This window comes from Gadus macrocephalus, chromosome 6 (genome assembly GCF_031168955.1).
Source record: "Gadus macrocephalus chromosome 6, ASM3116895v1".
Lineage (NCBI taxonomy): Eukaryota > Metazoa > Chordata > Actinopteri > Gadiformes > Gadidae > Gadus > Gadus macrocephalus.
Genome location: NC_082387.1, coordinates 23,244,575 through 23,257,429, shown reverse-complemented (window position 1 = coordinate 23,257,429; position 12,855 = coordinate 23,244,575). Strand labels below are relative to the sequence as shown.

The following is a 12,855-nucleotide window of genomic DNA, read 5'->3' as shown; positions in this document are numbered from 1 at the left end:
CCCCATTCTTTAGCTCTGGGCCGTGGACAGTAACTGGGCCGAGGCTGTAGTAACCGAAAAAAAGGTTGACCATTGTGAACCTAAAAATAGATCAAGAAATACCTAATTAAAGTAAGGATTGGCCACTTTCAACAACATCCCAAGTCAATGAGATCATCGATTGGGTGTTTTACTTACATATGGCGACATCGTTGGTATATAAACCGTTCACACATTCCCCCCTCATTTGGACCGCATCCCAGAGGAGTGATCCACTGCCATGCTGTCATAGTTAAGAATAGATCTGCTGCTGTACGCTGCATTGGCCCTTTCACCCAGGCGTCCACAGCACACTGTGGTGTTGTTGATATGAAGGGAAACAGGTAAGCGACATGGTTACAAAGCCCAGTCAATCACTGGTTACAAAGCCCATCAAAATGGTTAATTTACTTTATCTATATGTCCAGCAGCTTGGTTCTGGAGATGAGAGACAACAGAAATGAGGAAGATAAAGAATACTAGTACTTAGTTTATTGGTCTATAATTAGTATTAGTGCTGCTTCACGTTTTTCTGATACTACTAGGCTACTATACCATATAATAATAAGAATGAGCACATATGGTTTTATCAAAGGAACCCGATAAGATTCAAATAAGATACATCATGTTTGCATCTTTTCATGCTTCCTGCCGGTCAGCCTTACTTTATTATTGAAGTCAACAGCACATTACTTCCCCCTGCTGTCCGACTGCCCCCATTAGACGGCAATTTTCATTCTTTTGAGGAACAGAAGGCCTAGTTGTGTAGTGGATGTCATTTTCAAATTACAAAAATAACATTGTAACTAGGTTCATACATATCCACAATATGTTTAAACAAAGAATACTAAAAAGACTGAATACGTAAATTATCGGAAATAATTGGATGTAATTAATTGTTAACGCCAAGGTCGCGTCGCTCTACGCAACTTATTTCAGACTCTGAAGAGTACAACAACAGTTGACCAGCAGAGGGAGACAAACAAGGGTCTGACTAACCAGGACCTGTAGAGCTATATCGGGGCCTTCATGAAAAATACATAATTTCTAAATAAGTGCACTGACATAGATTTTCTTTAATTCCTCCGTTTGCTTTAACTGGACCACTTCCCCCATGGTTCAACATATGTTTCATTTAATTTCCATCGGTACAAAGAATCTAATTTGTTTGAGCCAACTTGGATTTTTTTATTCTCTTCCCTGATTGGATTGATTCAGAGATTGCCAATTGCTTGTCAATAACAGGTGTGGAATTGCAACACTTACTAATGGCGGAGAAAGGATGAAAGCGAGGGAGCATCAGGGGCGCCTCCAAGAGGTGGCTGTGAGGAAGACTAGCCCTCCTCCTCAACTGACTCATCCTGATAAATCTAAATCTAAAATCGATACTCACAGTGCTCTGATGGTTTGGCTGACACAGATTGAAAGTGGAGGAAGGGTATTGGACGGCTGAATTGAAATAATTAGAGGTGATGGAGATGGAGACAATCTCGATGAGAAGGTCTCATGCCGAGCCATGCTTTGTGTTAACAAACGCAAGGGACGTGCGGCGAATAAAAAGTCTCTCTCACCGACCTTGTCTGCTATTGTGTGTTTTTGGTTCATTATGTTGGTTCAGAGTCCTTTCTGTGTATGGCTGGACTAGGAATTGGGCTAGAGAACTCATCTTCAACCACAATTACTTGACTCAGTGGGAAGCAGGCAGCAAGAAGAGGCTCATGAGTCTAAATAGTGCCTAACAACAAATGTACATATTTTAGTCCAAAACCCATTCATATACATTTATTGTGAAATTATTCAAGCATTGACTCTGTAAATATTGCTACACAGAAATTCGGCACGATTCACTTTGTATTCAATTGTCAAAAAGAAAATTACAAACTATTGTTGACATTTTTTGTTTACTTGTTTCCCTTTGCAGTTTTGCGCAGTACACCTAACCTAAAATGTTACTTGAACAATCAGTTTACATCTCATATGGAATGGCATTATTAATAAAAACGAATTATTTAATACGTACTCAATTCTCCTACACACATTGGCGACAGAACATTGAGTCATTAACTCATGGTTTTCAACTATTATAAAAGGGAGCTAAATCTTAAAAACAATTATTTTTAACAAAAAGAATTTCATTAAAAAAAAAGCACAAATTCACAGTGCACTGAGGAACTGTAGCATACAGACTTTTTCAAACATTAAAGCCTTATTGTAACTTAATACATTTGTGTATGAATATTTAACAGTCTAATTGCCACATAAACCAGGTTGGACAGGTAGCGCACTTCGCTAACTTCTAACTTATTGGGGCTCTCCCTTCTAATCATAACTCATTTTAATGCAGGGAAATGTTTGCAAAAGGTGTCAATTTGATCGACAATGTGGCAGGTGACCCAGTTGTAATTATGGGTCAGTCATAAAGTTAACTTCTCATTGAAAATTACAGCTACAATACCATTGTTTCCATTTTACTTAATTCCTGGAACCTCCCATTTTATTTGCTTTTATCAATTAGTTTTTATTCCTTGTATGTGTTATTTTCATCGTAACCCTGTTTATATTGTCATTGTGATCCTGGTTTAATGTGATGAAATGTCTAACTTAAGTATTGAAAGGTGCTTCACAAAAAAAAATCATGTCTATTTACGGTATATATCTATTAGTTGTTATTAGTCTTATTATAATTTGTCAAGGTAACCATATCTGCTCACTTTATTACACAGCACATGGGTTCTCTGGTAGCTTTAAGTACTTGAGAACCTTTTCCTATACATAATAGTGAAATATTACTGTGAATGTCACAATCAAAAGATGGCAGTGGAGATAAGGTAATAATAATGTATTGATCAAGTGAATGACACAAACCTCACTCAGTGTATATATAAGAGTGCTGGTTGTCTAAGTATAGCATCCAGCTAAGCTACGACATGAAAGCTGGTGCTTTTGGATGTAACAAAGGCTACACACTGTTAGCTTAACAGCTTATTTTGAGAAACAATACTCGCGTATGAAAAAAATGTGTGTTCACTGGAAGCATGCAAAGCGCTCTCCTATCTAAAAATCTATACTAAACTTTATTTTTTTTATCATAAAGTCATTAGATGTTGTTTTCAAGTGATGCTTTACTCTGGTTGAAGATAAAGATGATGTTTTGCTTGAAACAATGTTAGGGGAAACAGGTGCAGTAAAATGCACACCTCAAAATGAGGTCATGAGCCGAAAGCGATGGGGAACCCCTGGACTAGCTATCTTAGCCGTTAGCTTAGCTGCTTAGTGTTAAATTGATTTATGGTGATGAGATTAGCTTGAAAGAAGAGCAGTAAAATAAATTATGGTTAAGGGACTAGCCTGAATGGTTTACAGTAAAATGACTAAACAAAGTGGTTAGAAATAATAATACAATTAATGCTTAGTAGACTAGCTTGACATTAGACAGTGTCGGTGACCGTGAGTACTCTCAAATGAATGGGCCCGAGACAGACTTATTAGTGTCAAATTATGTGTCTATTGCTTTGTTGATGACTTTAAAATTATATTTGAAGTCCTGTCCAAGGTGTTGTATATTATGCCTTATTTTATGATATGGAAGAGAGTCACGTTGTAGAGAACTTGGTGGCCATTGTTCCAGGCGTACAGCGCCCGGTCCCGCGGGTTGTAGTCCAGCATGGACAGGTGGCTGTACTGGTTGATGAGAGGGATGTCGATGTACTCGTACGCAGAGGAGTTGGTCGAATACGCGTAGTACACCTTGGTGCCGCCGGAGTAGCCGTTGGTGACGTACAGCGTTCCGCAGATCATGAAGGACTCTCCCGCGCTGCGCTTGGGGTGGTTGGTGGTCCAGCTGCGGATGATCTGCAGCGTATTGGGGCTCAGCTGGCTGAGGACGATGTTCCCCGCGTTCTGATTGGTGGCGTACACGGCCCAGAGCCCGCCCTCATCCACCATGAGGTCGATGTCGGAGTGGCCGCCCCAGGAGTAGTGGTACATGTTGTTGTAGCCCGCAAAGTCCAGCTGGCGAGTGCGGCTGATGAGCGAGGTGCTCAGGTCGAAGCGGATGATGGTGTGGCTCTGGAACTTGTTGTAGTAGATGGAACCGTTGTACACCACCTGGCCCGTGCCGGACCAGGGGTGGGGCAGACGGTGGGAGGTGAAGTTGTCCGTGGTCATGAAGTCTTCCATGGACGGGTACTCGCGGACAAAGCGGTTGTTATGGTAGCCGTCCATGTACCACACCTGAATGGGGAGCGGGGGGACAAGACCGTAATTCAAAGGGAATTACTTTAAATGAAGCTTTGACACTGTTTACCACTTAGGCCCAGGCGAGTGTTAACCCCAGGCAGGGGGGGAACCAAACACCTCTAGCAAATATGAAGGTACAACACCACGTTGCTACCATGTTGTTACTTGTGAGATAGCACGTAGGCTGTGGTGAAAGGAGCTCTACTGACCCTGTTGTCCCCAGGAGGGGCCGCAGGGTCGGTCATCCAGGAGCCAAACCTGGAGCCGGACGTCTTGATGGTAACGGGCTCAGAGATCCCTGTCAGTTTGCCACATGCTGAAACAAAAAAACAAAACAATACATTCTAACATGTTCCCAGGCCTGTGTGTGTGTGTGTGTGTGTGTGTGTGTGTGTGTGTGTGTGTGTGTGTGTGTGTGTGTGTGTGTGTGTGTGTGTGTGTGTGTGTGTGTGTGTAACGGTTTGAGTGTGTGTATGTGTATGCTGACGTGGATGAGTGCATGTTTGTGTTTATGCAGACATGCGTGTGTGTGTGTGTGTGTGTGTGTGTGTGTGCGTTCATGCGTCTGTGAGTGTGTGCGTGCGTGCGTACGTGCGTGCGTGCGTCTGTGTGTGTGTGCTCCTCGGTCGGCCATGCGCACCCAGTTTCTGCATGCAGGCCCTGAGGCGCTCCTCCAGGTTGGAGACGCGGCTGTTGAGGTCCTGGTAGTCCAGCCCCCCCAGCTGCTCCTGCAGGTTGCTGAGCAGCGCCGTCACGTTGGCTGCCTCCTCCCTGAACTGTACCACCAGGCGGGCGTCGGCCTTGTAGGCCTCCAGCACTGGGATCAGGGGCCGCAGCTCGTCCATCTTGGCTTTGATGGCCTGCAGAGGACACAGATAAGTGGGCATGGTTTGAATTTCAAAAACATTTCCTGTTTCTCATATGATAACAATAATCAAAGAAAGTCATATATGTGTGATGCCTGTTATCTAACACCACAGAAGGACACAGAAAGGGCTCAAACCAGCGACCCCAGGACTGGAAGGTGAACGCTACAACCCCTGAGGCATATTACTCTGTATTGTATTGTATTTTTATGTGATATAATTGCATCCTGACTAGCGACCGACGACACATGAAAACTAGACTCAATTGGGAATTTTGCGGTGGTCCCTGCGAAATGAGCAGTAAAATATATTAAACTGCAGACATTCATGTGGACGGTTTTGGCTGGAAACTGCAGGAAACACTCAAAAAGTCTTGACTAAATGAGAAAAACTAAATAATTCACAGCAATGGAATGATAGGACCATGGTTGGAAAGGCTGGTGGAGGTAATGGACTGAGTGCTGGGCTTAGTGCTGGCTTCTGGCCACTCAATGCACAACTCAAATAGCATAATGGTGTCATATTAGTCACAGTTGGGTTGTGAAGATTAGCAGAGTTGGCTGATGCAATTTCCAGCACTAGAAGTCATCTCTCTCTCTCTCTCTCTCTCTCTCTCTCTCTCTCTCTCTCTCTCTCTCTCTCTCTCTCTCTCTCTCTCTCTCTATATATATATATATATATATATATATATATATATATATATAATTCATACACCTGATCTATTATTTAAATATGCAGAAAATAGAAAGGTACTGGGTGACTGCACTGAGTGTGTCTCTGTTAGAAACAGACAGGCTCCTATTTCGTTTTGTAATACCCAGCACTATAGCACCAGGTCTTACTCTACAGCTTAACCAAATTGTAGGGTAATCACTCCTTTAGCCATACATCGCAAAGTGTTGTTGCATCTGGATAAAAAAATCAATACAGGCCACAAGCAGCTTTCATCTACAATCTTACAGGATAAAGTATTGATCAAACACTGATGCATTTCTCCTGATGCTATTTGCTTTCCTTTTGATCAGACAAGACGGCGTTGGGTTTGTTTTACCAAGAGAATTTATCTGACTGAAACCGCCAAATCATAAACTAGATTAGTACAGCGGTCCAGATCCTGATAGAATGCAATATAGTATTTTGTCAGATCAATATTATATTTCTTCAGATCGCAGCGAACCTGCCAACGGGAATATTAGTTAACAGGCAACTGCTTGCTTTGTTGAGCGTAACCTCCAACCCGCCAGCAGAGGGAAGCAAGTAACTGAAAAGATTCTCATCTCGTGTTGTATCGTGAAAATATAAACACTGACACCTTGGCTAAAGGAATCATAATGTATAGTTATATAATTTATTAGTTTGGTTATTGAGTAATTTAACTTGTATTTTAAACATTAAGGACTAGAACCCTTTGATCGGGAAGCAATATCATAGGCCCACATAGGAGTGCATCCCTGTAGTGTGTAGTAGTAGAGTAGGCCTATCTATGTCATGGTGGTTTCCGTTTAACCTCAGGATTTGAAGCGGCACCTTCAATGATTCACAACAGTTCTACAGAAGAACCAATTGAAAACACTTTATTTTGCACACCTTTTCAAAAATGCAACATCTTACTGTCCCATGCATCATTCAGAAATCAAGACAACAATATTAGATTATCATTATAATTATGCAGAAGAACCTTCAGCAACCAGATTTAGTTACACAAGAGGGGTGTGTGTGTGTGTGTGTGTGTGTGTGTGTGTGTGTGTGTGTGTGTGTGTGTGTGTGTGTGTGTGTGTGTGTGTGTGTGTATGAGGTTGTTGGGGGGGGGGGGGGGATCATGCAGAGAGATGTGTAGAAGTTTGACTTTGAGTGCTTCATTGTGACAGCACGGAGGTCAATACTAGTCTCTGTGTTGTACGCAAACAGTCACATGTTTTTTCGCCATGCTAATCAATGAGTGATCCGTACTAGTGAGATCTCGTTTAGAGGAAGAGTTTTAACACACACTTAACAGGGCAGTAAAGACACACATCTTATCTTACAAGAAAAACATGCAACATTGGAAGGTAAAACCACACACACACACACGCAAACACGCACGCACACATACGCACACACATAATCACACATAAACACACACACAGACAAACACACACACACACACACACACACACACACACACACACACACACACACACACACACACACACACACACACACACACACACACACACACACACACACAATCCGACATGCTAGATTTGCAAATCAGCTTCAGGTCCAGTGCGATGAAAGTATTTCTCAGTAACTTCCCTCCCCAATTATTTTCCAAGCAGCTTCAAGTAAAGTGAAAGGCCAAAGGTCAAGAGATGCTGGACAGGAGAGTTTGGAATGTCATGTTGCAGGTGAGGCCTTGTGGGATAGCCTGTCCTGGCGCTTCCTAACGTTAGCCCTGCAAGCAAGAGAACAACACCGTTGAGTGTTGGCTGTTGGCTTCAGCTTGAGAGCAACCAGCACATTTCCTAGTTTTTAGGCAGCTAAGGCCATCTCAACTAAAAGAGATGGATGCTATATCCGAATGTCTGTATATTTACAAAACGTTACAAGTTACTTTGACACAGTAGGATTATAAGGGTGGTCATAGCCAGGTATAATTAGTACTGATAACTTCATTGAATTCAGAGATGTTTATGTTAACATTAGAATCCTGTAAGAATTTGGTATAATAACAAGAAGGACAAAAATAAATCTCTACAAATTCCTAAGTTTCCTCGACACTAGTTCTACCAACAGAGAACCAGGTCATTTATTCTTGTTATTTATTCTTAGTGTATTTATTAGGAAGTTATCTGTGACTAGCTGCGCTTAATATCGAAACCACAGTAAACAGGGTGTGCCCCTAGTGCTCTTCCAATATTAAGAGAAAAATACACCATTGTCATTTTTTTGTTGCTTTGATACGAGTGGCGAGTTGTCAAGTGTTTACCATGAGTCCGGTTCTCACTTTAACTATTCCCCTTATTCTAACTATTACAATTACAACACTCTCACACACACACACACACACACACACACACACACACACACACACACACACACACACACACACACACACACACACACACACACACACACGCGCGCGCGCGCACACGCACACGCACAGAAGCTCAGGCATGTGTAGAGTGGGAACCACCCCATCCTCTCTCATTCAGTCCTCCCCACCGTTGGTCTCAGTGGTTGTCGGTGTGATGGGTCTTACCTTGTACTGTCTGGCGGTGTTGCTCTCGTGCCCGTCTTCCACCTGTTTGAATTTGTTCTCCAGGCCCTTCAGCTGCACCTCCATCCTCTCCACATACTGCAGGTCCCGCTGGGTCCGCTGGTCCAGGACCTCGATGGACTGGGTCATGTTCTGCACCTGGACACAGCAGGAGACCATGGGGGGTGAGTTCATCTGGAAGGCAGCTGTGAAGGCCCTGGCTCACTGCCCCCCCCGACACACAGCAGCACCGGCCCAGGGGGCCAGACACTGGGATTTAAAATAATCAATTAAAACCTGAAAAAAGGATTCAAAAGAATGCATGAAAGACGTTTGAATAAAAGACAAAAAATTGCATCGTAGTTTAGCAGAAAGCATAGCTGAACATAAATGTTTTAAACCTTGATGTAAATGCAATCAGGGTTGGAGCCGGTCTCTTGTTCTCTTGGTTGGATTCGGCCCACATTCCATCATTAGTCTTGGTCGGGGCAGTAAGAAAGCCCCTTAGCAGTGCTTTCCATAGTAATCTCTTTTCAGTATTTACAGCTAGAGTTCCTTAGAGTATAATTCAGTCTTGTTCTACGATATACTTCAACTAAATTGGGAGTCAGGGAAAGCTGTTAAGCATCTTTAACTTCTATTGTCAAGACAACATGTAACATAACCACCACCGAATTAGAAGTCTTCTCCTCCCCATGGGTCATTGTTGTTACGTCTTCTTCTGTAGGGGCATCGTTGTATACATTTGCAAATTTCATAAACATTATTGTAATTGGATTGTATAGAAGTTAAGACTAGCTGCCACTGCTAGCTAAACCAGCAGTGGCCGTGTTAAGGGGTATCTGTGATTAGCTGCTGCAGTGTCACACAGTAGAGACGTCTGCAGTAGCAGTGCTACCGATGGGGTATTCGGTTCACAATAGCTGTGTGGGGCTTTCTGTTGAAGTAGACACCGGAGAGAACGCGAGGTCGTTAGCAGCAGCAGTAAGCCTCCTCAGTACCTTCTCAAGGAGCTGTTTGAGCTGCTTAGTGCGAGCATCTCTGGAACAGACGGTCTGTTGAGGAGCCACTACGGTGCACACACAGCGGCCCTCAGTGTCCTGGGCCGAGCTGAACACCTGCCACCCATCCTCCGGATTAGCTGGGAATACCTTAAGACACGGACAGAGAGAGCATCGGCCATATTAGATGTGCCAAGTGCTATGGAATGGAAATAGCAAAGGTCAGCAAAGTCATTGCCATTTTCAATCCATAGTTGATTTAATTATCGCTTGATTGATTGATTCAATTATGTATTAGATGTCAACATTTATCTCGGTGGAAAAGCTACAGCTTCACTGGTATCTGAAGCATTCGTAATATTTTCGGTAGCTAACCTTTAAATAATTTGCACCAAGCGAGATACCAATACGACGAGGGTGATTAGAGTGTACAACGTGAACAACCATCTAGTGGCCACGGTCTGTACTACACACATGAAAGGTCCGTCAGAAATCATCTTTTTAGTGACAGTTCTGACTTTAGCAATCAGGCATATCAGTAGCACAGCTCAGCTATTGCGTCTCTCAGTATGTAAATGTGTTGTATTTGTCGGTTCTGAAGGATTGAATCCTCTTCCCAGAGCTTCCGCCATCTCTCACTTCCCCCATCTCTCCCCGCTCCACCCCCACCCCCACCCCCTCTCCATGGATTTTCTCTCACACTCCTCTGCACTTTGAGTGCCGATATTCCCGCCCACCCTGCCCCCCTGTTTATCAATTTCATCTCATCTCTCTCCCCCCTAGTCACCAGCCTATCTCCTTATCCCCAGATGTGTTCAGTGTAGGCCGACACGTCAACGACCATGCGGACCCCCATGGCAGCAGCAGCCAGTGTGGGGGGCAGTGTTGCCAGATTGGGACAGATTTCCCGCCGAATCTGGTAACACTGTGTTGGGGGCAATTTTAAGGGGTAGAGAGGAGATGGTCCGCGGAGACGGCAGCAGCGTCAGAGGGGATGCTGCTGGAAGAGTGTGTGTGGTGGTGAGGAGGAGAGTGAATTAATGATGAGGCGATGATGATTGGCTGCCAAGCATGTACAAGTAGGCTAGTTGGTCTCTGTTCAATTATTAGTGGAGGGACGTCACTTCACACATTTTTGCCTCTGAAGACGCCATGCAAACACTAGAAAGACCTCAATCTCACATCCATCTCGAAATGTGGCAATTTGTAAAAGGTAATAAACCGTACATGGAGGGCGAATATACACGTTGAATTGGCGTGCCATTCGGGAATATGTGCGGAATTGTTTTTATTTACATCTGATCACATTCCATGTTATTGTAAATTCTATCAATCCGTTCAAAATGGCACCTAATATTGGCCTGCAACAATTTTATACATAAGAAAAAAACATTTGGGGGAGGGGGGTTAAATAAATAAAATAACCACGGGTCAGGGTATGACCGATTGAACAAGGTGTCTGGGCGCAGGTAGTCTTAAATTACATTAATCCCTAATACAATAAAGTTGGCCTATACCTAGACATTAGGCCCATACATATCACGCTAGTCTTCTTATTACACATCCTACATCTAGTTCATCACAACATTAAGGCATGGGTTGTAGGCTACGATAATGATCAATCCGAGCCATGCTGCGATACGGTTCAAGTGCGAATGAATGAAGGCGTATTATGACCAGGAGCTGGCGACGGACGTGGATGGTGAGGTGGCCTACCTGAGTCAGTTCAGTACCCATCAACAACAGCAACGCGACCCGCAGAACCTTTTCGGCCGGCTCCATCTCTCCCCTAGTCCCTGTGTTTTCACATGCACACCGTTTGCCTCCAGAAATGTCCTCCTCCTTCTCCTCTCCTCTTTATGTTCTGTGTTCTATCGCTTCTTCCTCCCTCCCTTTCCCCTCTCTCTCTCGCTCGCTCTCTCTCTCTACTCGGCGTGAAAGAGAGCCGATGAACGCACAATGAAGACAGCAGCCTACGTGTGAAGCTTTAGCGCTGAAAAAAAATCACCGACACTTCCCTTTCTCCGTGCGATGGTGTCAGTTTGGCTCGCGAGCGGATCCGGGGGTGCAGCGGAGGAAAGGAGAGGAGGAGAGGAGAGATGATGCCCGCTGTGTTGGACCGGAAGCGAGAGGAGTGGGTGTGGTGGGCCGCTTGGCAGCCAGCGATGTGATCACCCTGCATTATTATGGAGCATAAATTAAAGGAACTTATCGAAATCAAAAGTATATCATTGTATACGCGAGTGCATTTAAAGAATGTAAGATGATCTTAATAATGGCAACAGGTCACGTTTAATAATCCATATGTTTTCGCCTGTAGTCCTGCTTTGCCAAGAGTGTACGCCTAAGTATCTGTAGAGCCTTTGATTCAGGTACTTAAAATGGGGCCAGTTTAAAGAATCTGCTTGATAAAGACTTTTTTGAATTTTATAACAATTTAGGAAAGATTTTTAAGATCCGTATTTAGGAAGCAGAGCAGAACAATATGTTAAGAGCGATCTGCATATAGTGTATTGTCTCTTTGTTTGGCCTTGTTTGTACATAAGCTTGGATATAAGCTGCATGATTAATAATTAAGGAGAATACATTACATCTGTATAGTCTAGTATAGCTATCATTAGTTTAGAAAATTAGTATCAGAAATCGTGATCTTAGAGTTCTTTGCTCCACAGGGTCGGGTAAGGCAGCCAGAACCATGCTGAGAACCACCTGACACTCCCTCTCTCTCTTTCTCTGTGTCTTTCTCTCTTTCTCTCTCTCTATCTCTCTCTCTGTCTCTGTCTCTCTCTCTCTGTCTCTCTCTCTCTCTCTCTCTCTCTCTCTCTCTCTCTCTCTCTCTCTCTCTCTCTCTCTCTCTCTCTCTCTCTCTCCCTCTGTCTCTCTCTCCCCTCTATCTTTGTTCCTCTAGCTCGCTCTTCCCTAGGGTGATCGTGCTGTTTGTCCATTCTGTTCTTGTTTGGAAAGCAAACACAGTGTTTGGGGATTCTGTGGGAGGGTGGGATGGTGTAAATATCACAAGCTGGCAGCTTCTCACCCATAATGGGCCTTCACAGCTCCAGCATGTGAGGGTGGCTGAGAATACAGCACGACAGACCATACAGCTCATCAATACTATGCAGGGTTCAGCTTCATTTGATCTGACTTCTCTTATCTTAAACTTCTCTTATTAAACTACATTGTCAGGGTTAGCGACTTAGCGTGCAAGTGTGTGTCTCTGTGTGTGTGTGTGTGTGTGTGTGTGTGTGTGTGTGTGTGTGTGTGTGTGTGTGTGTGTGTGTGTGTGTGTGTGTGTGTGTTTGACCAGACCTGGGGGTGAGACATAACTAACTAGACCTGGGTGAGACAAAACTACCCAGACCTATACAACTAACCAGACTTACATGAATATCCAGACCTACACCAAACCTATATAACTTACCAGACTTGGTTGAGACATAACTAACCAGACCTACATAACTAACCAGACCTGGGTGAGACATAACTAACCAGACCT

At 43.7% G+C, this 12,855-nt stretch overlaps 1 protein-coding gene and 2 long non-coding RNA genes across 4 annotated transcripts in view; 2 read left to right on the top strand and 1 right to left on the bottom strand.

Moving 5' to 3' along the window:
- LOC132460096 (uncharacterized) overlaps positions 1 to 2,633 on the top strand; it is a 2,814-nt gene extending 181 nt beyond the window's left edge. The window contains exons 1-3 of the long non-coding RNA XR_009526340.1: positions 1 to 362; positions 1,264 to 1,412; positions 1,456 to 2,633. The exon at positions 1 to 362 is cut by the window's left edge and continues 181 nt beyond it. This is a non-coding gene — a long non-coding RNA (uncharacterized LOC132460096). The remainder of the gene's footprint in view (positions 363 to 1,263; positions 1,413 to 1,455) is intronic.
- Positions 1,785 to 11,504, bottom strand: LOC132460094 (noelin-like). 2 transcript variants are annotated; one of them, XM_060055122.1, is made up of 6 exons: positions 11,079 to 11,504; positions 9,363 to 9,512; positions 8,365 to 8,520; positions 4,898 to 5,117; positions 4,467 to 4,573; positions 1,785 to 4,251 (listed from the first exon to the last, which is right to left on the bottom strand). In XM_060055122.1, the coding sequence occupies exons 1-6, from the start codon at positions 11,142 to 11,144 to the stop codon at positions 3,589 to 3,591; spliced, it is 1,362 nt and encodes a 453-aa protein (XP_059911105.1). In that variant the 5' UTR covers positions 11,145 to 11,504; the 3' UTR covers positions 1,785 to 3,588. The 2 variants fall into 2 exon arrangements, with proteins under 2 accessions (XP_059911105.1, XP_059911106.1); XM_060055123.1 differs by lacking the exons at positions 1,785 to 4,251; positions 4,467 to 4,573; positions 4,898 to 5,117 and adding an exon at positions 7,293 to 7,557 and having other exon boundaries at positions 11,079 to 11,496.
- Positions 6,368 to 7,155, top strand: LOC132460095 (uncharacterized). The gene is made up of 2 exons (XR_009526339.1): positions 6,368 to 6,855; positions 6,919 to 7,155. It is a non-coding gene; the product is annotated as an uncharacterized LOC132460095 (long non-coding RNA).
- Positions 11,505 to 12,855: the final 1,351 nt, after the last annotated feature.